We start from the raw sequence: 27100 nt of genomic DNA on the forward strand, positions 1-27100 counted from the left end.
TAGCAGCCCACTATCTTTCACTATTCCCAAAGTGAACTAAATTTTGGAAAGCGTTTCATTTCACAATTGTTGCTTTATACAGAAAATCTCCACTCCCTCTCTTCTATTCCCAATTCCCAAGCCTTAGTTTCCTGAACAACAACACATTAACCCATCCTACCCAGCCTTTCATTCTCTAAACCACCTTCTGTTTAATTACCCCTCATCTCTAACGTCACTTAACCCCAACCACCCCCAGGTGTACCGCCTTTTTTCCGCCCCATGCTCCCATGACCCAGCCTCTTGCCCTCCTCCCCATTGCCGGGGGTGCAGCGTCTTCAGTAACAGGTCAAGATGCAGGGAGAAGAGCTGGCAGCGACAGCGGACCGCATAATCAGCCATTTAACACGTATGATGATTTTTCTCCACACGCAGATCATCCCACTAGTTCTCTGCTAATTTGTGGTATGTACCCCCGGCCTAATTGCGCAACTGATAGACAGGCCTGCAGGCCGTCTCCGTCAGCCTAAATACATTGATGTCTGCTCACCAAGCTAAAACTTACAACAACAAAACAATATTTATTAATCACATAGGTGAAACCTAATGCATTCTCAAATGCTTGTTTAGTTTAAGATTCTTTTAAGATTGGGTCTGCCTTATATACTATGCCTCGTCTCTTAACATTGTGATGAGAGCTTGCAGTATATGCCTTTTATTGTAATGGTAGTGTGAGACGGCAGACTTGCTTATGTGTGGTTGTGGAGGCATTTGAAAACCTCAGCTTCTATTCCTGCTCACTTAAAACCTACTCATCAAATACTTTAAATAGTCTATTCCTTTGCTGGTTATCATGAACATCCTTTAGAACTGGCCCCAGTTATGTGGCAGCAGAAACTGACTGCCACAGTCTTGACAGGGCACTGTGACAAGATGTATGGCTACACAGGGAGAAACGTGGCAGCGTTATGGATCTGCGTACGTGGATGCAATTGCAAACAGGCTATACGGAACGTTATGAATTTGTTGCCGATCTAAACGAATGTGGCAGTCGCATTCAAGTTTCAAAACATTGTTTCTCATTACACCCTGGATTTTAGATTAATCTGTTAAAAAGGCAGTGCCTCTTTAAACGCAAAATGTATATAAGGGAAGTAAGAAGCCTCACAGCAAAGCATCTGAATGATCAGTACTTCTTAAAGCCTGAACAAATTGTTATGGAGTGTTTATATTTTTATTATATTTACACACAAACTCTTATTGCCTTTGATCGGAAATAAATCTGTAATGGTAGAAATTGCGAGATGGAAGACTTTTAAAATGTAAATTCATCTTGTTCTTGATTTAAGGAAAAGGAGCTGTTGACATCTTTTCATTGGCTTTCTGCGATCACAAGCGGTCTCTGAGGTCCCTAATCTAACGTTCGAGTGGCTGAATAATTCATCTTGCATTTTTTGCTGATAGTACCTATTCTGCTAAGTAAAGGGCACTCCCTCCATTGCCTCCGCCCAAAAGATGATAGTCACATCTTCATATGATATTGACCAGCGTTAAGAATCCCAGAGAAGTCCTAACCTGCCTGGAAGACTGCTTTCAGAGGTTTTCGGGACCTTAAAGCTCGGTTTTGGCTAGGTTTTTATTCTTTTGTGTGTGTTTATGTATTTAAACCTTGGTATTCAATTTTAGCTCTTGTGTACCATTCAGTATTTTTTTTTATTTAACTATACATGCGTTTGTTTCCCATTTTTTATAAGTGCTAAATAGTTGCATCAAAACAATTGTTTCTGAAAAATCTTAACAAAAAAACAGTGCGTTTTTGAGATATCAATGAGCAAGGTAAAACCCAGTTATAATATAATTATATTCTCTGGTTAATGGTTTATGGTTGCTTCCCCTTTTTTGGCAATGTTATATTGTACAGAATTGCTTTGTAGCATATTCAGCTGTGATCACGGATGTTCTGCTAAAAAAAAAAAAAAAAAAAAAAGAGAGGAAGATAGACTTGCGGTGAACGACCGGTTAAGTTTGTCAAATAGCAGCTTCCTGCTATTGCGAGGTTACTATTTTTCACATGAAAACACATCGTATGAGTATTATTCCTTGTGATTTAGTGCCTAAGGTGTAGGGCATTCAGTCAATGATGCTAAATAACTTAAATAGCCTCAGCGCCAAGAATGCCTTAGTTTTCGAAAAATAAATCAGTCCTTTAAAACACATTATCCTGTTTAGTGCAACAATTTTTTAATTTGTCGTGTCATGATTATTTTACTTGCCAACCATTTGACCGCATTGTCTTAGTTTTCCCATTCTAGTATTCTCGTGTCAAAAGTAGGACACAGTTTGATTTTAAAATTGATAAAAAAAAATAAAAAAAAACACACACACATTTTCTTTACCACAACAGGAAGTGAACTGTAGAAGCTAAGCATGCGCATGAGAACTATGAAAAAAGACTGAATTAGTTGGGCAGTGCATGCTGTCTAACAAAACTGAAATTTATTTAAAATCTAAACAAAAGAAAAGATTGACTACTATAAGAAAATGACATCTCTGCAAGAAGTACCTTTTTTACAAGCTTGCTTCAGTACCCGGGCAGTGTATTTATTTACCAAGGTCAACATTGAGTTTCCTGCACGACATCAAACATGACTCATTGCTAATTACCTCTTTGTTTTAAGTTTAATGTCTACTCGGTCGGTGTTCCTTTGAAGTGTTATTCCTTCCGAAAGTGATTTGTGTATTTTAATTTAACATGGGGCTACTGTTTTTGTTTGCAGTTTAATATCGTTGTTTTTTTGTATAGAACCTAAACAAACAGACCTACGAAATGAATTTCTGTTGGAGTGTGAGAGCAGCATTTAACATTAGTTTCGAACCAGTTAGTTGAAAGTTATTATGAGATGGAAAGAAAAGTTTCTTAAAGCGTACTTGCAGGGGAATGTTTACGTTTTCTCACTGGTTTTGAAGCTAAATAGCACATCTCTAGACAGGACTTTGAAGATATCAGGTCCTTATGCCCTGAGCAGAAATTATAGGCATATCACTAAGTTTTTATGTCAGTCACTCTTGTGATGTCAAAACATAGTGGAAACAGACTATCTTTTCCGTAGGCTAGGACATTTGGACTACCATCATTGGATTGCTCTCCCTTTTTTTTTTGTTTTGAATAAAAAAAAGATTTCCACTTTATCAGATATATATTTGTGACTGGCGAGTGATCTTTCTGTACTTGTGTTGGATTGCATCTGAGTTCCTATTGATATAGGAAAGGCTCAACTGCTTGAACATGATTAAAGATGATTCAGATAGTACTAACTGGTATCTTGGTCGAGCACTGCTGCAGTAATCAAGATCCTGGAACATCAGTGGTAAATAAGAAAGAGAGCAAAACCGTTTAAAGCGGGGACTCCGGGACAAGAGCAAGTTTACATTTGTGAGAATGTGTAAAAAAAGGGCTGTTTTTGTTTATTGGGCAGAAGGAACATTCCAACATTTAACCCTAGCGTCACCTCAGACAAATGTCTAGCTTGGTGCTGTTCTTGATAGTCAATTCTTTAAGGTTCCTTTGTATATCATCAGCATATTAGTGGTTTTAGATGTCCATATTATCTAGGTTTAGGTTTGGACAAGTATATGTTGAAGAGAGCCAGTGCCAAGATTTTATCCTGGGGGATAAGACACTGTGGTTGTTCTACAGGTGTAGATTTCTCATCGTCATCATTTGGAGTCTGCTGGTGATAAAAGATAATGAGATCAAAAAAAGACCTCTAAAGCCCATTTGTTGCTATAGAGTTTGAATCAACTTGCTGTGGTCAACTTAATCAAAAGCTACTGATAAGTCTTGACGGAGAATATGATGCATGTCATCCAGGATCTTCAGAGTGACTTTTGCAGTAGTTCACCTAGTACAGAATCCATATTGATTGTCTGCTAGTAAGTGTTACTTGGGGTTGAAGTCTCTCAACTAATTGCCACCCATATCTTGATATTTGCCTTTTATGACTTGAATTTCTCAGAGATTCACTCTTGTTGGCCTCAATATGTATTGTTGTTTGGTACTTCTTAGCCTTGGTGTCTTTCAGAATATATTGTTTAAGTTCAAACTTTCACAGAGGCGTCCACTGAACACAGTTGGAACATCTAGGTCTTTGCCAAAATGGTTGCACAATTCTTAATTTTTTGTGCTAGTGATATTGGTTGCATCATACAAACCCTTGACATTTTTGTTCCTTGTTCATTATTTAATAAAATTTAGTTGATGTGGATGTGTGTTGGACTTTTGCTTATGCGGGGTCATCCCCAGACTTTTTTGCCTCCTGCCTCCTATTTTTTTTCTGACATGTTGCTGTTGGCTTTTCAACTCTGAGCACTTTACCACTGCTAACCAGTGCTAAAGTGCATATGCTCTCCTGTTTAAATTGTATGTAAGTGGTTTATCCATGATTGGCATATTTGATTTACTAGTAAGTCCCTAGTAAGGTGCACTAGAGGTGCCAGGGCCTGTAAATCAAATGCTACTAGTGGGCCTGCAGCACTGGTTGTGCCACCCACATAAGTAGCTCTGTAATCATGTCTCAGACCTGCCACTGCAGTGTCTGTATGTGTAATTTTACACTGTAAATTCGACTTGGCAAGTGTACCCACTTGCCAGGCCTAAACCTTCCCTTTCCTTACATGTAAGGCACCCCTAAGGTAGGCCCTAGGTAGCCCCAAGGGCAGGGTGCAGTGTATGGATAAGGTAGGACATATAGTAATGTGGTTTATATGTCCTGACAGTGAAATACTGCCAATTTCGTTTTCACTGTTGCAAGGTCTGTCTCTCTCATAGGATAATATGGGGGCTACCTTTAAATATGATTAAAGTGTAGATTCCCCTAGAGAGTAGATGGACATGTGGAGTTTGGGATCCCTGAACTCACAATTTAAAAATACATCTTTTAGTAAAGTTGATTTTAAGATTGTGAGTTTGGAAATGCCACTTTTAGAAAGTGAGCATTTTCTTGCTTAAACCATTCTGTGACTCTGCCTTGTTTGTGGATTCCCTGTCTGGGTCAGTTTGACAGTTGGGTTGTTTTTCACCTCACACCAGACAGTGACACAAAGGGAGCTGGGGTATAATCTGCATTTCCTGATTAGCCATCTCTGCTAGGAGGGAGGGGTGGAGTGGTCACTCTCATCTGAAAGGACTGTGCCTGCCTCTGACAATGCTGTCTCCAACCCCCTGGTGTGTGTCTGAGGCCTTGCCTGGGCAAGGCAGGATTTCACAAGAAGGTGTGAGTCCCCTTTGAAGGAAGGTGACTTCAAAGACTAAAATGGGTATAAGAAGGGCACCCAAACTTACAAACTTTAGAAACACTTCTGGATCCAAGGGGAACCTCTGCCTGGAGAAGAGCTGATAGCTGTGGAAAACGTGCTGCCCTGCCTGTGACTGTGCTTTGTGGAGCTTTCCTGCAGTGCTGCTTCTGCCAGAGTAAGAGGGCAAAGACTGGACTTTGTGTGCCTTCCATCTTGAAGAAGAAATCTCCAAGGGCTTGATGTAGAGCTTGCCTCCTGTTGTTGAAGTCTCAGGGATAGCAAAGACTTCTTCCTGCCAGCACCTGGAGTCTCTGGAGAGACCCCTACTCTGCTCTGTGGTGCCCTTCCAGTTCCTGGGACCCTGAAAGGAGAGGCTGGCAGCCTAAGGACAAAAATACACGCACTGAGCGCCGTGCGGAGAAAAGATCGACGCGAATCCGATCGTGGCTGAGAAAACGACGCGACGCCGGTTCCGCAGCTGAGAAACGACGCCGCAGGAAACGCGACCGAAAAACCGACGCCCGGAGCAGGAGAAACGACGCGCAGCATCGCTGACGGAGGCTGAGAGATCGCACCCTGCGCCGCGGGACTTTCGGATCGTCGTGTGGCTGGCTTTTTCAACACGCACCGCCGTGCCGAGTTGTTTTCGACGCACACAGCCGTGCAGGGTTACTTTCGACGCACACCGCCCGTGCGGGGTTATTTTTGACGCAAACCAGGTACATTTACACGCTAGCAGCGCTAGTGTGTTGTTACAACTACCTAAAGACTCTTTTTATTTTAAACCTTTAAAAAATCATAACTTGACTTGTGTATGTTGGATTTTTGTCGTTTTGGTCTTGTTTTGTCTAGATAAATATTTCCTATTTTTCTAAACTGGTGTTGTGTCATTTTGTAGTGTTTTCATTAAGTTACTGTGTGTGTTGGTACAAATACTTTACGCCCAGCACTCTGAGGTTAAGCCTACTGCTCTGCCAAGCTACCAAGGGGGTAAGCAGGGGTTAGCTGAGGGTGATTCTCTTTTATCCTAACTAGAGTGAGGGTCCTTGCTTGAACAGGGGGTAACCTGACTGTCAACCAAAGACCCCATTTCTAACAATGTGTAATGCATGTGATTACCTTATACAACTTGAATTACATTTTTCTAAATTCCTTACTATTTGTGGATAGAATTGGCTGGAATTCTGAGCAAAATTGCAGTTTTTGTTGGTTACTAACAAAAACAATAACTGTGCCAGTATGTAAAAAGTTGCCTTTATTGTGGACATTGTTAGACAGTGAGAGAAGTTAATCTCAGTCAAACGTTCCTCACTTTGTTTTATGCAGTTGATTCATAGGCCTATTGTAGCAGAGAATGAATGCCTAAACACCTCCCAGTAGTATGCACATTCACAATTATGAGTGCTTTCATTCAATCAAGTAGGATTGAAATTGTATTTTACAAATGCTGCTGTCTTCTGCATAGTTTTTACAATATGAGTTAAAGACTTTGAGAGTTGTCACAGGCAAACTTTCATAGTACGGTTTATATTGTGTACATGTGAAGTATATTTGAAAGCCAGTTGTCTGCTTATTTAGGTCTTAGTATGAGATTTTGCCAGTCTAAATGTATTAAAGACAAGACTGCGGATGCGCAGCTATCACTGCTTGCGCTGTTTGACTTTCAGATGTCCAGTACACAGACATTCTGATGTTGTAGGGGGGACTAGAGCAGGTGGACTGGTTTGGGCTCACCTGATTCTCGACGAAGCTCTTTTTCATACATAAACAATAGACTTCAAATTGCTTGAAAGTTGAAATACAGCTACTAGTGACCCATGGTTCATTTATCATTGCTGCCAAAGAATCCTTAGTTGAGCTGAAGAAAATGCAAAGGTTAACCTCTCATCCTGTTTCCTCATCCTCGTTATCTTCTCAACCCCTCCCACCCCAGCCACATCCCCCTTCACAACAGAGGGCTGCAACTGCAAGAGATTCAAGCAGAGGGTTAGCTGAGACCAGAACTGAGAGTGGAAGCTTCACTTAGGCATTGATTTATTTTTCACCTATATATTTGTCATTCCAAGATACTCAAATGCTTTGCCCTACGTTGGCTTTCCTGGGCAAGCTGGTACAAAGCCAGTAAGTGTGCTGTCTACTTCAGTGATGGCTTATTGTTGAATGCCTTTAATCTCATGGAAACGCACACCATCCAAAATTATGCACACCTCTTTAACGATGACCAGCCAGGTAGTAGCAAGAACATAAGAAACGTATAATGTCAACCTATGACTTCACAGGAAACTGTAAAGTCAACAATAGTGGCTGGTTACTTGAGAACCATATTCCTTTTAGCTGTTTACTGTGCCTGATGAGTGCTATTTCACTTACTTGAATATCATATTTGAGTGTGTGATTTTGTTGGTATAGGGTGTTTCATTTTGGATTATAGTATTTTCCATTTTCAACCTTTTTGTTTCTGGATTCTCCTTGTGTTCTTTAGTTAGAGATTGATGAGTGGAGATGTGTTTAGTGCCACATCACATTTCAGAAGTTTGCCTCGTTGGAGTTTGGGAGGGGGTGTGTTCTTGCTAGTGACATAGAATGTGGGCCTGGGTCACTGTTAATCTACTTACGGAAATTTCACTTCTCTGTTCCCGCTCAGACTGTGGCTGCAATGGTGAAGCAGGTGATCACTGGGGCAGCTGTGAATCGGATATGTTTAATTGTATATTTAGCACATGGAGCAAAGTAAGCAGGGTTTTTTGGTCTGGTGGTAACCTTGGTGAAAAACATCTGCAGAGTAGTCAAACGCATGTATCTGTTTGACTTTTTTTCTGAATCTAGTGTAACACCTATGGGGTGTTTGAGCAATGAGGCTATTCTTCAAGCTGTATGAGCTTCCTCATTGTTACCATTGCCACATCACAGACACTGATAAGGCAGTTACTCAACCAATGTACACTTATACAGCTTCAAAACCAGTCCTGTACCAGGCTGAATGCTCCTGGTAAAAATGATTTGAAATTGAAACTTAAGAAGTCTTGGTATAACTTTTTGTCAGCAGTCCTTATCCATGAAAAATGAATTGTACTTACCACAGTGAATCATTCGCAGTTGCCACCTATTTCACCATCACCTCTAGGGGTGCCAAGAGCAGCTGTCACAAGTCTTTAGAACCATTCAAACATTCTCATTGACAGTACTTATTTTCAGACCCCGTGCTTGTTCGTATTCATTCTTTCTGATTGATACTTCTAACTGCAGAATACCTCACCTGAAGAATATCAGCAGGTACCAGACTGGATCTGGAATCTTTTTCAGCATTGGTCCTGCCCACCAGGTTGTGGCATTCTGTGGATCGGCATCAACTATGCTCCACCTCGGAAGTGATTACTGGAGTTGCATATGGGCAACTCCCAATCATTCTGACATAATTTCCTTTCTTTCTATGCCTTTGTACCTAATGGAGCTAGCTTCTACTTTTTTGTCATTCGTCGACAAGCCCTTTTTTCTGAATTTCTGTCAGTGTGCAAAGGAACATGTCCCATTTTAAAACCACAAGGTTCAGCCTTATAGGAACTGTTACAAACAAATGTCTGTAACAGATCCCCACAAGGTGTTTGTCTGGTGTTTCGGGTCGAGTTTCCACTTAAAGTTCTGTGAGTAGTCTACCCTGATGCACCCAAAGGCAATCCGGTAACTCAGAGCCAAGGTCTGTGTTGCTAAGCACTGTCAGAAGTTTACTTAGGGCCGCTCAAAATCAAAGACACAGACTCTGTTCTATTCTCTTGGCCAGTCCTGTGACAGGTGATTTTTGAGGTCCAAGTCTTCGCGGGGGTCAAAATCAAAGAAATAACATAAGGAGTCCTTCCCAGTCTTGACATTCTCTGACTGAGAAGTGCAGAAGAATGACAAGGTGCCCTGGGTCTTGCTCCTGGTCTCCTATTGAGGAACCAATTCCACAGCTGATCCAGATGCACCTTCAATTCTGCAATCCATTATGGCATTGCAACAGGTTGAGTCATTTAAGGACACCATGCTTTGCATCTTCAGCACCCTAGCAACTCTCTTTGATCTGCCTTTGGACCACATGGATCAGTGGAAGCTCCCAGGCCGATTACTGCTGGCACGTCACTGCCATCTGTGCCTCCTGAACCCACTTTGGATTTGACTCAGACTAAACAGCTGAGTCCATGCCCAGCACCACAACCCATGCTGGTTCCTGCCAGGTCAACACTGATGCCAGAGGAAAATGGCGAGCCCACAAATCTGTCCAACTCCAAACCAAGTCCATCTCAGCCACAGCCACAAGAGTTTAGTACGTCCCCCATACACTCAGACTCTGACTAAACAGAGCCCTTGCCTAGAAGCTTCTCGCCAGTTCTCCGTTATATTTGTGGGTTGGAGTTAGACCAGAGCCAACCAGATTTTAGAGATGATGGGAATGATGGTGACCAGTTTGCCCCACAGTATGTTGATGTTGGATTTTAAATGGAGCTGCAAGAGACTAGTGGGCTGGACACATCCCCCTTACACAGAACTAGTCTCTCCAGATGGTCCTTCCACAGAATAGTCTGCTTCATTTGCAGTAGTAATTAAGCTGGCACCCGGGATCGTAGATCTACAGTTGCCTTCTGTTAACTTAAAGACCAAAATATTCATGGAGTGCTGCAACTGGGGCAGTATTCCTCTGAACCACTACTGCTGTTTTGTAAGGCTCTGGCAGACAACCTGAAGTGCACTTGGGCCATACCCTGCTCCTGTCACCCATAAACTGACAGTTGGCACATCATCATAAACCAGCTCTGGATGACCCTGCTTTCCTAGCACAGCATCCCAACCTTTAGCGCCTGATGATACTACCAGGGTTAATCCTAATTGTTTTTCCACTACTCCCGGAAAATAAAGTTGAAAATAATGGAGGCATTTGGAAAGACAATGTTTTCATCCTCAAGCCTCGCTGGATCAGTCAGAGTATTGCTGGGTAGATAGTCTCATGCTTTATGGGAGATGATGTCAGAAATCTTGCCAGCAGACCCAGAAGACCTCAGTGCTAATTTGGTGTAAATCATTCAAGGTAGCCAGGATACGGCCAAATATGCCACTTGGTCAGGCCTGGACACAAACGACTGTTCAGGCACAGCAGCCGGAACTAGCTTAATGCTCTGGCACCATGCATGGGTGAGATCCATGGCCTTCTCTGGTGACGTTCAGTCGTCTCTCATGGATATGCCTTTTGATGGGTGTCGCCCCTTGGGTGAGAAGGCCAACTCTGCCCTTGAGTGCTCTAAAATCAGCAGAGCTTCTGTGCATTCCCTTGCTCTTTCCACACCTGCAAGGCAGTATCCTAAAAAATGTCACCCCTTTTGAGCCATAGCTTGGGGCTTCAGCTTCTGACAACATACATGTCTGCCACAATAACAAAAGACAGCTCCCAGTCCTTTTGGTGTTAGAGTGGAAGATCCAGCAAGCATCGTCCAACCTATATCACACACACATAAGGGGTGTGTCCCCTTTGGCAAGGGCCGCTCCCCAGGGGGTAAAATATTTGTAGGCCTTTTCTGCACGCCCCCTATTGTAATTAGGCCGATCTGCCCCTAGGGGGGCAGAAACCCCTAGACACCAGGGATTTTTATTTTTGTTTATTTTTATTTTTTTATATGTGGGGAGCGACCCCTTAGGCAAGGGTCGCTCCCCTGGGGGGCAAATTGTCTTTAGACCATTTCTGCCTCCCTTGGGAGCAGATTGGCATATTAGACATAGGCCAATCTGCCCCCAAGGGTAGCAGAAACCACTAGACACCAGGGATTTTTATTTTTTTGCATCAATTTCACACAAGGGGAGTGACCCCTTAGGCAAGGGTCGTTCCCCTGGGGAGCAAATTTATTTTATGCTATTTCTGCCCCCCTTGGGGGCAGATCGGCCTATTTGTATGAGGATGGTCTGCCCCAAGGGGGGCAGAAACCACTAGGCCCCAGGGGGTTTCTTTTTTGTGCCAATTTCACGCAAGTTGAGCGACCCCTGAGGCAAGGGTCGCCCCCTTTGGGGGGGGTAAGGGGAGGAATTTATTTTAGGCCATTTCTGCTCCCCTTTGGGGCAGTTCGGCCTATTTCTATTAGACCAATTTACCCCATGGGGGCAGAAACCACTTAGGCACCAGGGATTGGTTTATGTGTGTGTTTTGTTTGGGGAAGCAGCCCCTTGGGCAAGGGTTGCTCCCCATGGGGGCACATTACTGTTGGCCATATCTGCCTCCTTTGGGGGCAGATCGGGCTATTTTTGGAAGGTCCATCTGCTGCCATCCCTATCTTAAAGAGCAGAGACCTCGTATAAAATACCCTATGTTATATTTTAATTTGTATTAGTTTGAGGGTTCTGGATTAGCCACTTCGGCTGGGAAAATCAATGCCTTCGTGCAATCCTACTCCTCCCAGTTCCTTACAGTTTCTTTTCCATCGCTTCCATAAATTAGATAGTGAGGGTTGTGTATGTCTCATAATTGTACCGTAAGTCTGTGAAATCAGCTTCTTTTGTATCTCCCCCTCTAGAAGTCTCAATTCTAATGGGGCGTTTTCCTGTGTTTCTTCTTCTAAGGGATGCTACGTTTCAAGGCCACCTGTAGGCAGGCGTATTGGAATTATTGTGTGTCTGACATTTGGTATTCTTTTTTGAGGTGCGAAAAGGGTGCCGCCCCATTTGCGTCCCACATGTCAGCTAAATACGTTATCCCAATATTGTCCCAACCTTTATAACCTGTTAAGGTATTTATCTTCACACCCATTTCTGTCACTAACTGGAAGGCGGCTAAAAGCACAAAAAATAGTAAAAATGGGGTATGTCCCAGTAAGATGCCAAAATTGTGTTGAAAAATGTGGTTTCCTGATTCAAGTCTGCCTGTTCCTGAAAGCTGGGAAGCTGGTGAATTTAGCACCGCAAACCCTTGTTGATGCCATTTTCAGGGGGAAAACCACAAGCCTTTTTCTGCAGCCCTTTTTCCCATTTTATTTTTTTTTAAGTACATTTTTGCTGTATTTTGACAAATTTCTTGGTCTCCTTCAGGGTAACCCACAAACTCTGGGCACCTCTAGAATACCTAGGATGTTGGGCAAAAAAAGGACGTAATTTGGCGTGGGTAGCTTATGTGGACAAAAGTTATGAGGGCCTAAGTGCAAACTGCCCCAAATAGCTAAAAAAAAAAAAAAAGGCCTGCCACCTGAGGGGGAAAAGGCCTGGCAGCGAACGGGTTAATAAGTTGTCAGTAATACACCACCAGCAGTGCAGCCTGCCAGTCCAGGCCACAGTCTCCAACTGCCCTTCCATAGAACATTTTTACCATGGAGACAGTGAACATTCCTGGCATGAGCTGCATACATACATACATACATTCAAAGGGACTATACAATAAACAGTTACAACACATCTCTCTTACACAGCAATGCTAAGAATAACAGGAAAACAAAACTAAAAGTTCTGATGTCTGAGGGTGAGCTACTAAGGAAAGAAATAAAAAGGGTTAATAAACATAAATGGAATAACATTACTTTATTTCATCAAAATATCTTTGAAATGGATCGGATCCCTCCCATATCTTGCAGCTGTAGAGGCCGAATAAGCACTCCCCACAATATTCTTTTGGGAAGAGTCTTTAGTAAAGTTCAGCTTTGTATCAGTTGTTAACTTTTCAGAGAGGTACTTCACTAACCTGGACATGTTCCATCTGCAACCTCAATAGGCTGTTGCCACACGTCCCTTAATAGAGGTAATGACAAAAGTGCCCATGTACTCAGTTACTCCCGTCTTCTCCCATCTTGGTTTCTATACAAGATCTTGATCCCCCTACATTACACTTCATGCACTTTACTGAATTATTTTCATCATACATACATTTGTACTTCTGCTGATAAAATCTGGTTCTGGCACCAATCTTCTCCTTGTCTAGATTGGCAGTACAGTTAGAGGGCAACCACACAGGATTTAACTTGGAAGTGGCAGCTCTGCCCCTCAAAAGCTCAAAAGGTGACTTTTGTGCCACACAATTGGGAGTGTTAAAATGTGTCCACCACATGTCTCCGATTACCCCTTTAAGTGGGACCCTGATCTCCACAGCTGTCTGGACGCAGGCCTTTACCATCCTGTTAATGCGTTCTGCAAAGCCATTGGTCTGCGGTGCATAGAGAGTAATCCTCTGGGGTGTTATTCCAGAACGACCAGGAATTCCTGCATTTCCTGTGAAGTGACCCACACTCCATTATCTGTCACCAGATACTTGGGTGTACCCCTTCACCTGCTAACTCATCTTTGAGAAATTCTACGACTGTCATGGTGCACACTGTGCTGACACACATGGTAGATACCCATTAGAAATATAATCTACCAGTAGTAAAACAAACCTTTTGGTAGGCTGTAGCATCTAAAATGGTCCCATGATATCCAGACCCAATTTTGTCCATGGACTCTCTGGCACAACAGCTGGTGATAAGAGGGCAGTAGTGGTCACATGGGTTTTGTTGTTAGCAGCACACAAAGAGCATTCCTTTACTACTTCCTCCACTTGTCAATACATGCCCGGCCACCAGTAGCTTTCTCGGACCTGGTGAAGCTCCTACCCAGATGTCCTTTATGCACCAAATTAATTATCCTGGATCTCATGTTCGTGGGTGAACAACCCTCTCACCTTTCACTAGATCACGCTGGAACAGTGTGACCAACTAAAATGGTCTCAAATCCAGATCTAAACCTTATAGTCAGGCCAGCACTTCACAACATGTTTTGGTCAAGGGAAACCATTCATCCTCCTGTCCACTCTTTAACCACTCATCCTTCGAAAACGTGGAATCTCTTACCCAGCTCACAGAAGTCACATCATCAATGATGTTGTAATTTTTATCTTCTACTGGCAACCATCACAAGCAGACAGCAGCCTTAACTGCCGACCCAGGCAGATAGTGAATCTGAAATTTGAATTCTTCCATCCCTTCACGCCACCTTCTAAGTCTGGGAGTTATCATCTCATTATGGTTACCAGAGAAAACTTGGACCAAAGTTCGGTGATCTATTCTCACAAGAAAAAAGATGCCCCACAAATAAAACCAGAAATGTTTCAATGCCCAGATTATCGCTAAAGCCTCCCTTTCAATACATGAATAATGCTTCTAAGCATTCCTGCGTGTCCGAGAAGCATACACTACTACTTTCTCTTCTCCATCCTCAACTTGAGATAGCACCACCCCCCATCCCTTCAAACTGGCGTCAGTGGTGAAGATGGTTTTTATGTTGGTGTCAAAATGACCCAAGGTGAGCATCTTGCCGATTTTTAACTTCATCGCATGAAATGCTCATTCACACTCCTGGGACCAAGAAAAGTTGACTCTCTTTTTCAGTAAAGTTCTAATCAGTTCAACCACACACGCAAATCCTTTTGTAAATTTCGACTAGAACTCAAAGTCTCAGAAAACAACTTCACTTCTTCCTTATCAGTTGGAGTGGGGGCACACACAATGATGTCAGCTAACTGTAAGTTGGGTTGATGCCCTCCCATGATATGACATGTTCCAGGTAGGAGACAGACATTACCCCAATCCTACATTTTTTTTACTTTAGTGTGAGACCCTTGTCAGCTAGTCTCTTCAACACATTTCTCAAGACATTGTCATGCTCATCTGTGTCCTTACCATAAACGAGAATGTCATCCTGGAAGAATAAAATTGTCTCCTCTCTTGGCTATGTATTCTTTTCCAGTGGTCTCTTTCCCTTTAAACTCAATTCTTTTTACCACATACCTCACATCGTCAATGTGGGAGCCGCTGTAGCTAACCGAATTGACATCTAGAGGAAGTATTTTTTCTCTGAGAAATATTTCATCCCATGTCTCGTTTCCAGTCATTGTAAACAGGGAACCCGAGTCTGACAAGACCACAAAATTCTTTCCTCCAATACCAGCTTCGCACTTAGGCATGAGTACTGGCCCAGCACATTATCACTGGTGTCTTTTACATACAGAACCACTGTTTCAAAAGTTCTGTTACATTGTCAATATTTTCTGTTGCACATATTTTCCCTGCGGAAATGTCAGAGACCCTTGCATAATGTCCCTTAGGGCTACACTTGAGACATGTTGAATTGTTAGTACAACAGTTTGAGCTGTTAGGGCCCAAGTCCCCCACATCTGTAGCACTTGGTATTATCTGATGAAGTCTTTAACTTCACTCCAGAACTTACTTTAGAAAATTTCCCTTCCACCTCCTGTTGTACCTCTTGGGCAGCAACCTCGTGTATACTGTTCCAAACTGGGATGTTATGAAATATATCTGAGGGTTCTCCTTCATTACCAATAGGCACTTCATCAATACTTTCATAAATGTTGATGGCCCTCGATCCCCAGATTGTAAGAGAATGGCTTACCTCCTATGCGCTGAAAATCTTTCCCCACCAGTGGCCACAAGATGGGGATCAAAATGTTTCCTCCAACATTTTCAGGGAAATACTGGTTCACCTTTCTCAGATAAGAAGGCTGGGGGCTGTGACATATTGCTGACAGACATGGTGTGCCTAAGTGAAGTCTTGAAGATCTTGAGACAAGCAATTTTTGTTTTACCTCAGACACAGAACCGCAGCTAAAATGTGCATAAGCAGTTGCTGTTAATGTGTCAAACCTTTTAAATTGCCGTGAAACTGTCAAAGCAACTGGTTGCCGTATGAATTTTAATGATATGCTCCTTGTTCCAAGGTGGTGCCTCGCGTTCGGCACGATGAGGTCACACAAAGGTCAGAGTATGCAACTTGCTCACTGGTCCACGGCTGGAAGTCTTCGTTAGAGATGATGTCTGGACTCACACCTCCACCTCATGCTCTGATGCTTACACACACAGTCACCATGCAGTCCTGGCACCCGAGCCGAGCCATTGTAGTGTCTGTTTGTATGTAAACAATACAGAGTAAGCAGTGTAGTAACTCAGATTAGGCTTCATTAGTTCCAGAAAGTCACAGATCGTCACTGAATGCCTTAAAGTGTACTTTCAGTCCAAGTGAGGACATGATAATCCACTTTATTATTGTATTGTATTGTAAGGAGTATATGGTAATAGGATTGAGGCTTGGGATGAGTAAAGGAGGATGGAGGAGGGAAGAGTCTGTGGAAGGGGTTAGAGAGATCATAGTAGCAGGGTGAGATAAATGAGGGCGAATTTAGTAGGTTTGTTTGGGAGGTCATGGTAGTAAAGTGAGGTTTGGTGAGTTAGGTGTGGAAGCGGAGGGAAGAGCTTAGGCAGAGTTATTTAGGAGATGAAAGAAGTAGAATGGATTTGGGATGAGTCAGAGTGGGAATGGAGGATAGATTGATAGAGACATGACATATGATGATGGGTAGATAAGCGTGATATAAGATGAGAGCAGGGATTCATAGATATCTAGTATAACAACCTACCCAGGAGCCGTGCAATGACCCACGAACATGCCAAGCACAGAACATACACACACACATGAATACACACACATACACACATAAATACACACACATACACACATGAATACACACACATATGCGCACATATATGTACATACAATACATATTTAAAACCATGGGTAAATATACTTAGTTAAACAGGTTTAAAGAATGTGTGTGTAGTTTGTTATGACATAGTAGTGATACATATTTTCTAAAGAACTATACATAACTAGAAATATACACATAATCAGAAAAAATATTTATCAACATAGGCATATGCAGTCCATAGTTGTTTGAATAAGGTGGTTATGAAGGAAAGAGCCAACTCTTGAGTAGTTTTCTGAAGACAAGAAAGTTATCTGTGGCTCTTATAGTTGGGGTAATGTATTCCATCGTTTAGCTGCTTGAACGGAGAAGGATGTACCACCTATAGTGTTTTTCTTGTATGGTGGTGTTCTATGGCAGGGTGCCAATCTTGAGCGGTGGTTTCTTTGTTGAATATATTTGGTTATTTTGTTTCTGATAAAAAGCGGTCCTGTTCCATGCATAGCTTTTGTGGGTAATACAAAGCAGCTTGAAAGTGCATCTCCTGGCAACGGGTTACCAGTGTAGTGCTCTCAAGGCAGGGGAGATGTGGGCTTGCGGCTTTACATGTAATAGTAGCCTGGCTGTGGAGTTCTGAATACGTTGTAGTTTTTTCATAATAGATAGAGATGATCCATGGTAGAGGCCATTGGCATAATCCAGTTTGGAGTACAAGCAAGATAGTAGCTTGCGCCTTGTGTGGGAATCCGAGGTGGGGGAAGATGCGTCGTAGAGTCTTCAAGGTGTTGAAGCTTGTTTGTGCTAATTTGTCCACTTGGGCATTCTTATTTAACTTGGAGTCCATGGTGATTCCAAGGTTTTTAACTTCCTTGGATAATTGAGGAGGTGGTCCGAGATCGTCAGGCCAGGCACACAATGGGTCATAACTTTTCCAGTCACCACATATGAGTATTTCTTTTTTGGAGGTATTTAGTTTGAGATGGTTTCAGGTCATCCACTGATCAACGGCTCTGAGGCAACTGAAGATTTCTGAGTTTTCAATGTTTTTGAGGCATTCTAATTTAAGTAGTATTTGTGTGTCATCTGCATAGTTGTAGCATGTGAGATGAAAATCATTGATCAGTTCTGGTAATTATATCATGTAGATGTTGAAAAGCAAAGGTGAGATGATTGATCCTTGGGGGACCCCTGCTTTTGTGAGGTAGGGTTTGGACGAGAAGGGGGGTGAGTAAATAATATTAGATCTTTTTTGAAGATAGAAAGTAATCCAGTCGAGAGCAGTCCCTTGTATGCCGGCTTCGTGGAGTCTTTTAATTAGGGTGTCATGGTCAACCGTATCAAAGGCAGCCGAAGGTCCAAGAGAAGTAGTGCAGCAACTCCATTGCGGTCGACTGTGTTTTTAAGACAATCCCAGATTGCTATGAGTGCCGATTCAGTGCCGCTTCCTGGGCGGAATCCAGTTTGGAAGTCTGAAAGTATAGAATTGTCTTCAATGAATTGTGTCATCTGGGCGAATGCTGCTTTTTCTATCAGTTTTCCCAGGAAAGGTCCATTTGTGATTGGTCTGTAGTTGTTGGGGTCCTGCGGTCTAGATTTGTTTTCTTTAATAACAGTCGTATGTATGCCTTTTTCAGGTCTACAGGAAAAGTTCCTGTAGTTAAAGAGTTGTTGATGATTCTTCTTACAGGTGTGGCAGCAGAAGTAGATAAAAGAATGTTCTTGAAGATTTGTGGTGGACAAGGGTCAGAAGGACAACCGGAAGGCCTGCTTGCTTTGACCAAATCCCTAAACTCACCTTGGGATATTTGTTGGAAGCACTGTAGATGATTGGTTGGTTTATTCTTAGAGGGTATTTTAGGAAAGGGGTTGGTGCTGATGGTTTTCTTCTGTTTTAACTAGGAGTCCAATGTTTCTGCCTTGGTTGTTTAATGAGTTGCCAGTTTGTTTGTGAAATCTTGAGTAGTGGGATCACTTCCTTCCATGCATGTAGGTTTTCGAAATTCATTGAGAATTTTATAAAATTCCTTGGTTGTAGATTTAGCATTTTGAATTCTGTCTGAGTAGTACCTTTTTTTTTTGTGCTTTTTTGATTGATGATGTGTATATTCTGTTAAGTTTGTGTAGCTGCAGTTTGTCTTGAATGTTGTTTGTTTTGAGCCAGATCCGCTGCAACTTTCTGATTTGTTGCTTTATCTTTTTAAGTTCTGTGTTTCTCCAAGGTGTTGGTTTTCTTTTGTTGTGTTTAGTTTTTCTGAGTGGTATTAGGATATCAAAAGCTTCCTGTAGCCACTCATAAAGTTTTGGAACAGAATTAATTGTATCTAGATCTGTGTTGGCTGTTAGTTGTGTTTCTAAGGCATCAAAATTGAGCTTGCTCCATGGTCGATAGGTGCATGTATGTAAGTAGTTGTGGGATGTGTTGATTTGTGGAGTTTTATGTCGCAAAGTTATCAAATGGTGGTTGACCATGTGATTGGCATGATGCTTTGAACTGTAAATAGTTCAGGCTTAGCAAAAATGACATCTAGGATGTGTCCAGCGATGTGTGTAGGATTGTGTACAATCTGATGTAGGTTCAGTGCAACTAGGCCAGTGGTGATAGCTTTTGGATGGGGCATATTGGGTTTGTCAAATCAAATGTTTAGATCCCCCAAGAATGCATAGGTTGGAGTATAGTGTAATTAGGTTTGAGACTGTATCTAGAAAAGTATCTGGGAATGTCGAGTTAAAGGAGGAAGTTGGAGTAGGGTGGCATCTGGTGAGGAGGGCTTCACAACCTTATATGAAAATGTTGTCTGTTTTACTGAGATTTATTCCCTGTGTGAATATAAAAGCTAGTCCACCTCCTCTCTTGCCTATATGGTTTTATGTGATGGTTTGATAGCCCGAGGAAGGGCTTCGTGCAACACTGGGGCCATGTCATCTCCCAACCAAGATTCTGTTATGAATAGTAAGTCAAGTTGTGTGTCTGTGAGCAGGTCGTAGATGTGGTGCTTGTTTTCTTTAGAGTGATTGAGCATTTATGAGCTGGCAGTTTAGAAAAGGTGTGTTAGTGGTAGTGTTGTTTTGTTTAGGAGAAGGGTAAGCAATATAATTTGAGCTTGAAGCAGGTGTGCTGTTAGTTGTGATAACTGTATGAGGCTCACAATAGTCTTGCTTTTCAATTTAGTGTTCCTCTTCTAGCAGGTTAAGGAGGCATTTTGTTGGGTCTGTGTGTGTGGGTGGTGAACTTGGCGGCTGAGAGAGACATGAAGAGTGTACTGTTTTTGTAGGGTAGTCTTATTATGTAATAGACAAGGGGATGCGAGGTTAAGAGTGGCATGTTGGTTATTTTGTTTGCGTCTGTTTAGTGTGGATGGAGTATGGGTTAGGGGTGGTGGAAATTGCAGAAATCCACTTTGTGACTGCAGAAATCTTCAATGTAAGTATCCCACAATGAGCATGGGTTCTCAGGGGTATTGGTGATATGACTGGTCCCCATCTTGCTCCACTCATCGCTCGTGTTACAACAAGCAGCCTTGCCAGTTCGTAAAGTCCTTTAAAAAGTCTTCAGAAATAGTAATACACCACCAACAGTGCAGCCTGCCATTACAGCTCCCAGGCTCCAACTGCCCTTCCGTAGAACATTCCTGTCGTGGAGACAGTGAATATTCCTGGCATGAGCTGCATACGTGCGTTTAAAGGGACTATGCAATAAACAATTACAACAGTGATCTCACTCTCAGGGCTGGTGCAGGTACCTTCGTGCACCAGCCACCAGACAGAGACTGTTGCTGGACACAAAGTAGGTTGGTATTTTTATTATACCAAGAGTGAATATTAGATTACTATTCACTCTGGGTATATTAAAAACAAATGAGCCAGTAAACAAGTGGGCATAGTTCCTGAGCCCATTAAGAGGAGCCACAGCTGGTGGTGCCTATATGCAACTCCAGTCACCACTTCCAGGGCAGAGTGGAGACGATGCCACATTCTGGTGCATAGTGGCTGTGCTAAAAAAAAATCCTGGATCCAGCCTGGCTCTTAGGGATATTCTACAAGCGAAGAATCTGTGGTTAGATAAGAGTATCCACCAGAAAGAGCGTTACAGAAGGTAAGTAATTTGTTATATTTTTACAGGAGTTTTAAATATGGCTTGTTTAAAAAAAAAAAATATATATATAGTTTTCATTTTATTTGAATAACCACGTATTATCTATTATACTGAGTTGCAGAGTAGTAACAGAAACTGTTTAAGTAACCTAGTGCCTTTTTCCACAGATGAATGTGTGATTAACAAATCTTTTAATATGTCTGAGGCTCGAACTGTCTCTTTAATTTCTTTGTTCATGTTTTATTTTGTCTTAGCCCCTCGATGGGCTTCAGTTAACAGAGGAGTTTTAATATGTGACGAATGCTGCAGTGTACATCGAAGTCTGGGTCGTCATATTTCTCAAGTGAGGCATTTGAAGCACACATCGTGGCCTCCTACACTTTTGCAGGTAGGAAATTTCATGAAATATTTCATTAAATGTTTTTAAAAAATAAGATGAAGCTCCAAATATTAAGGATCTCTCTCTACCCAAAAGCAGCTTATTTCCCAAGAGCGAAATAGAAAGGGTATTGATCGTAAAAGACCACAATATTGAGTCTCGATTTATTTGTTATTCAGGAATAGGAGATCATTGAGTGTTGTGAAGGACTAGTCAGTGATTAGTTAATGCAATTTATGTGAAAGTATTGTAGCTTGATAAGCTTTTTGTACCTGTGAGTGGTTGTCAGACACTAAGAAGGCACCAGTTTCAGAGAGACAAACATATTTGTGACGAAGCAATTTATTGGAGTTCCTGACATTTTGTAATTGCATATTGAATATGGTAGCCCATACAAATCAAAAGCTTTTGCATTAAGTGCAGAATTTCAGGGAAATACAGAGGGATGTCATTTATTTAGTTTGCGCTCAATTTCACTTTTCGTGTAATGTTTAAAGCATACAGATTGTGCCCAACTCTACGTTCGGGGTCTGTTGACGCTTTATCTCCTTTCTAACTAACATTATTCTAATTGCATATTTATGTGGACAAGGGTAATACATCTACTGTCAAGGCCATTCCATTTCCAAAGGAAAACGTATGTGCTTGCACTGTGTTTGACTGAGCAGATGCTGTAGTGCTTAAAATGTGCAGTGGAATTTGTTTTCTTACGTTGGAAACACTTGCTTTACTCTAGACACTGGTGCACAGAGTATATTGTACACAAGCAGGTACAACATCTGCACAGTAGCCACCATTATAACAACACTAAAGTTGCAAAACAGTTCAAGTGTGACTCTACTACACCAGCACAATAGCACCTTCTGCACAACTCAGACACAGCTTGCTTGAATGACAGAGGGAACTTAAAATGTGTACACGTTATGGTAAGCCAAATCTATTGAGCAGTGCAGCCAATTGCCAGCAGTGCGAACGACATCTTGCTGAGCAAGAGTTAAACACATGAAAGCCAAAAATAGAATATTCTTCAAAGGTGAATGCAGCCTAGCGTGTGAAGATTTGAGGAATAGCACTAAAGGAAGTGTTTAGAAAAGAGAATGACACAGTGTGGGAGACAGGCTCCATTGTATTGATGGGAACTGTGACTGAGCTTCCACAGAGTCCAGAAAATTTGACTCCTGAAATGTAAGTTAGATTCTCTGAGGCAGGTATCTAGGGGTGAGCAATGAATTCCTCAAACAGCAGAGAAATACAGATAGGTGTTTATCAAATAAATAAAGAACTTAAAAGATAGAGTTTGGAAGGGGTGAACCTTGTGCCATAAGTTCTCTTATCGCTTTTGCTCATGATACTGTCTTCAATCCCAGTTTCTTGTCTGACTGGACTCCTAGTGGGTCCCTAGGGACCACAGAACGCACAGCGTGAAGAGTGTAACCAGTGTTGTGGTGACTGGTACTGTTGTTTGATTTTTTTTTTTCCCCATGGTTGCTCACTGGCAGGTGAGGGGATGCAGCCCCTTAGACTTTGGAGCTATGTGTGGTCAAGCAAATTAAGCCTATAGAGCTACTGCTTTGTGAGAGCGGTGTGCTGTTAGTGTCTGGGAGCAGGTACACTGACACAACACCACGTTTCTTTGATAAGGTGGTTTCCCATAAAAAGGAGACTGTGTTGTGGGTTATCCTTGTCCATTGCATGCATGGACCCCAGGGCATATATGTCATAAAGGAAGCAGGGAAGGCCTCTTTGTGTCACAGATCATCCCAGAGTGCTCTGAGCGCAGTGACAATTGAGTGGATGGCAAAAACAGGATTTTCCTCAATCTCAGCCAGATAAAAATGTAACTTGGGAGGATGGTAGGAGGTACTTTATCTTGGAGTTGAGTAAAGGTTACAAGGGCATGTTAGCAGTTTTAGATGTCATTGTTAAAAGAATTGAGTAAAGCCGAGAAGGCAGTGACAAGTCGCATCTTAACCAGATGATGCTCAGACTGGTGTAGAGACTTCTATAGGGGCAGCTAGAACTAGAATATAGAGCACCAAGAGGCTGGATGAATGACAGAGCTTCAGAGTCTCTCAATATTCTGACAGTGTGCTTGGCTGTTAGATAATGTTGGTACTGGAGAGCTCTTCAAGAATGGCTAATGTTGAGGTTCTAGGATTTACACCCATTGCCACAGGTGTGTGTGTGTGTGTGTGTGTGTGTGTGTGTGTGTGTGTGTGTGTGTGTGTGTGTGTGTGTGTGTGTGTGTGTAACAGTGGTGATAAGCTCCTTTATTTACGAAACATGTGCCCCCTCATGACCATCTGAGCGCCTTTGTAGTGAAAAAATTAGACTGCTCTCTAGATCGCCTGCTTCTTCCACTTAACCCAATCATAGCAAAATTACAGTGGTGCTTGCTGATCCTAAGCTCCGTAAGAATATTTTGAGGAAATGTGCTCTGTTGATGGAAGAACTGTTAGCCTGTAGCAAAATCCTGTTTTTTCAGACTTTGGCGTAGAAACTCAGAGGAGGCGAAAGTTATCTTTGGAAATCCTTAAAGACCTTTAAAATCCACATATTTCAGCTTCTCTATGGAACCTGTCTAAACCGAAAGTAGTGCGTGATTGCAAGTCTGGTGTCTCTTCTCAGACTTAGGTGACTGTGGTAAGACCAGCTGTCAGGCAAACTGATTGCTGCATCCTCTTATGGTTTATTCGGTGTGTCTCTTTTTGATTCTACCTGTGAGTTGCAAGTTAGTGTTATAATTGATTTGAAATCCATGGGCTATATGGCCTTCCTTTTGCCCTCATAACTCCTTTCCTGTATTATGAGGGATATGTGTTGAAGACTGATAGGAGGATATTGTGAAGGTGGTCTACAAACAATGTTGGATTCTAAATCAAAACATTGGCAGTGTTAGTGCTTATACGTTTTGGGGCCAAGCAAGACAGAGGTATTTGTATAGTTCGATTCAGTTCTACTAAGGCATGCATCGATTGGTTCTGATCCAGGTATGTCACCTTATCATTAAAAAGATGTTAAAAGAAAAGCCAAATCTGAAATATAATCATTTAGTCAGAAAAAGTTTCTAGCAAACCAAATTACAATGTATTTTGGCAAAAAACATTCATATGCTGACATAGCAAATCATTTTTTTCTAGAAAGGCCACAAGGGACAGCAGTGCATTAGTGGTTGGGCATCTTTCAAGCAAGCAACGCACTCCAGCAGCTTCTTCCAGAAACAAAATAAGGCTTAAAAAAGAACGTTTAGAAAGGCTGTATTTGAAAAAGTAAACACTCTACTCAGTTGCAACAGTGCTACAGAACATTGGTTGAAATGTTCCTAATCGGAAGTCATAAAATCTTCCAAACTGGGCCTTCAGACACTTGTTCATGGTTCTCAGTTGCAGGCTATTCCCTGTGACACTACCTTATGTTCATAGCAAGACATCCAATTCTAAGTGGCCCTTAGGGTTTCCCTGCAGCTTTCACATCTCTGTTTTAGCCCGCCCTCCAAGCCACTGGAGTTATGATGTCACTTGTGCTCAAAATGTCCTGTGGTAAGAGGTCCACTAGTTGTCTTCGGTGCAGTCAGTTGTCTCCACTGATACAGGACCTTTTGTACTTCTTAGCCAAATGAAAGTTGTGCCACAGGGGCAAGCAGGATTCACTGGCAGGACCCTTGTCTGGTTCAGGCTTTTTAGGTGACAGATCTAAGCAGAAGTCACAAACTATCACATTTTAACCACTCCTATTATTTTAGCCACTTGGAGTTATGCCAAGCTATCAACACATAATTTTCCTTCAAATGACAACAAGGCAGAATCAGACCTTCTGCTCAATTTTAAGTATATGTAAATGTTTCTTATTGGTACCCAGATCGAGTTCATTGACATAACTGAGTCCAAAGTTTGCAGCAATACCTATAATGATTGGCTGTAGATTTTTGAGAACTGCATGAATCATCTTTTTTTGGTATGTCTTTGACAGGAACATGCTTTTACAAACAGACTGCATGGGCTTCCATATAGAGGAGTTCATCCAACTAAACCTCCTTAAGTGCCATGCTTTGTGACATTCTGTGATGATTTGCAATATGGCTTGTTGTGGCTGAATATTCCAATGGGTTGGTGTGACATGCGCAGTGTGTGACCGTATAAGATAGAATTGTGGAATGATACAAATATGACCCAGGGGAGTCGGGGACATAGGTAAGCGCTCAGCCAGACTGCTGAAGTTTGATCACGCAAGAACCCATAACTGGTATGTAGTCCACTTTGGTAACATGACTTACATCATTTCAGGGGTTGTGGCCAAGATGGCGCATGGATAGGACGTTCCTTCTCATCTCACTGCTGTCTTCATTGACTGGAGCCTGCCATCCACCCTTCCCAAAGCATAGCTTGAGCCTTAAGGTACGCTCAAGCAGGCATGACTCAGGCATCTGGGGAAGTAGGTGTGACCCCTTTTCGAATGGCTCAGCCACACCCGTCAGAAGCAACACAAGATGGCAGCAGCAGCACAGTGAATGGAGCGCTGACTGTGAGTCATCTGCACAAGGCCTGGCCTCTCTGTCCTAGGCGCCAAGGTAAACTTTAGAAAGGCAGGGGGCCTGTCTGCCACTTGCGGATTGGGGATAACCCTTTTCTGCTGCAACCTTCCACAGGCTGCAGGACATTGGTGCAGTGGATACTGGCCTTATTTCACCTAGAAACACCGCACGATGCAACGCGACAAATAGAGCTGGGGCCGCCATGTAGGTCTGACAGAGGATGCCTGCTACCCCCCTTGCTGGGACTTTGGTCAAACGACTCCAGGTGGCTACCCCAGCCCAGCCAGAGGTAAGAGAGCGGAAGGGGGGGGGAAGTGCAGTGAATCTTAAGGGCATTCCACTGGCTGCCTGGAAGCACCAGGCCCCTGCTTCTCTCACAGAATTACCCCTTCAGCGCTGGACCTTTACCCCTCCCTAATGCATGCTCTGACTGGTGCTTCTGAAACCAAGGGGCCCCCCTGATGACTGAGAACCCCTAAACTGAAGCACCTGGGAAAGAGTGCAATCTGGAGTGCTACTGTTAGTTCCTCCCCGGGGTGTATACAACGCCTTGACAGATTGGCCCTCCCATGAATACTCAGCCCACGGGGTAAGAGAGGCCACGCCGGTGAATGGTGTGCTAACCCAAGAGGTGCGTCATATATAGGAATGCCTCTGCTGAACAACTACCTGCTGGTAACATTTTGCAGGACCCCCGCAACATTGCCAGACTAGAGAGAGACTCTGGTGGTCGCAAGATGCCCTGTGGGACTATCTACAGTGACACAAGCAAAATCCCCCTATTCCTGAAGCCCGAATGCAGGGATCATCTCCACGGACGGGGCCACAGATACCCTGAGATCTCTCCTACCTGAGGAACGACTTGAACCTCCTCTACACTCTCCGGACTGGAGTGGGCGAGAAGACTTTCCTTCTTGTGATTATAGTTGCAGCACAAACTAAAAAGGAGAAGTCCCTTAAAGAGATGCTGACTAAACTTACCGGGGACCTACCTGGGAAAGACCTCCACTCTCATAGCTGGAGCAGACCGCAGAAGGAGATGACACTGAGGGGCTGGTGACACAATCATTCCTCGAGGCCCTGTTTGCCTCCTTCTGGTACAATCTCCAGACAGCTAAAAGAGAGCACTCCCAGGACTTAAAGGAGGTTTGTTGTGACCTGAAGGAGGTGGGGGGGAACAAAATCTCAACCCTATAGGGTCATGAAACCAGCTGCAATGAGAAAATTAAGTAGGTCTAGGAGGAGGTTAAATGCCTTAGGGCCCAACAGATCAATTTGCAGGCTCATGTGGAGGATTTAGAGAATCAGTCGAGACGTAATGACATCCGCATTAGAGGGGCACCATCCAATGCT

General features: G+C 42.7%; 1 protein-coding gene across 4 annotated transcripts in view; it reads left to right on the top strand.

Moving 5' to 3' along the window:
• GIT2 (GIT ArfGAP 2) overlaps positions 1-27100 on the top strand; it is a 374247-nt gene that overhangs the window by 12805 nt on the left and 334342 nt on the right. For all 4 annotated transcript variants that reach the window (XM_069214722.1, XM_069214720.1, XM_069214724.1 and 1 more), the window contains exon 2: positions 21092-21225. In XM_069214722.1, the coding sequence (XP_069070823.1) occupies positions 21092-21225 (134 nt within the window). The remainder of the gene's footprint in view (positions 1-21091; positions 21226-27100) is intronic.

This window comes from Pleurodeles waltl, chromosome 11 (assembly GCF_031143425.1).
Source record: "Pleurodeles waltl isolate 20211129_DDA chromosome 11, aPleWal1.hap1.20221129, whole genome shotgun sequence".
In the NCBI taxonomy this organism is placed as follows: Eukaryota; Metazoa; Chordata; class Amphibia; order Caudata; family Salamandridae; genus Pleurodeles; species Pleurodeles waltl.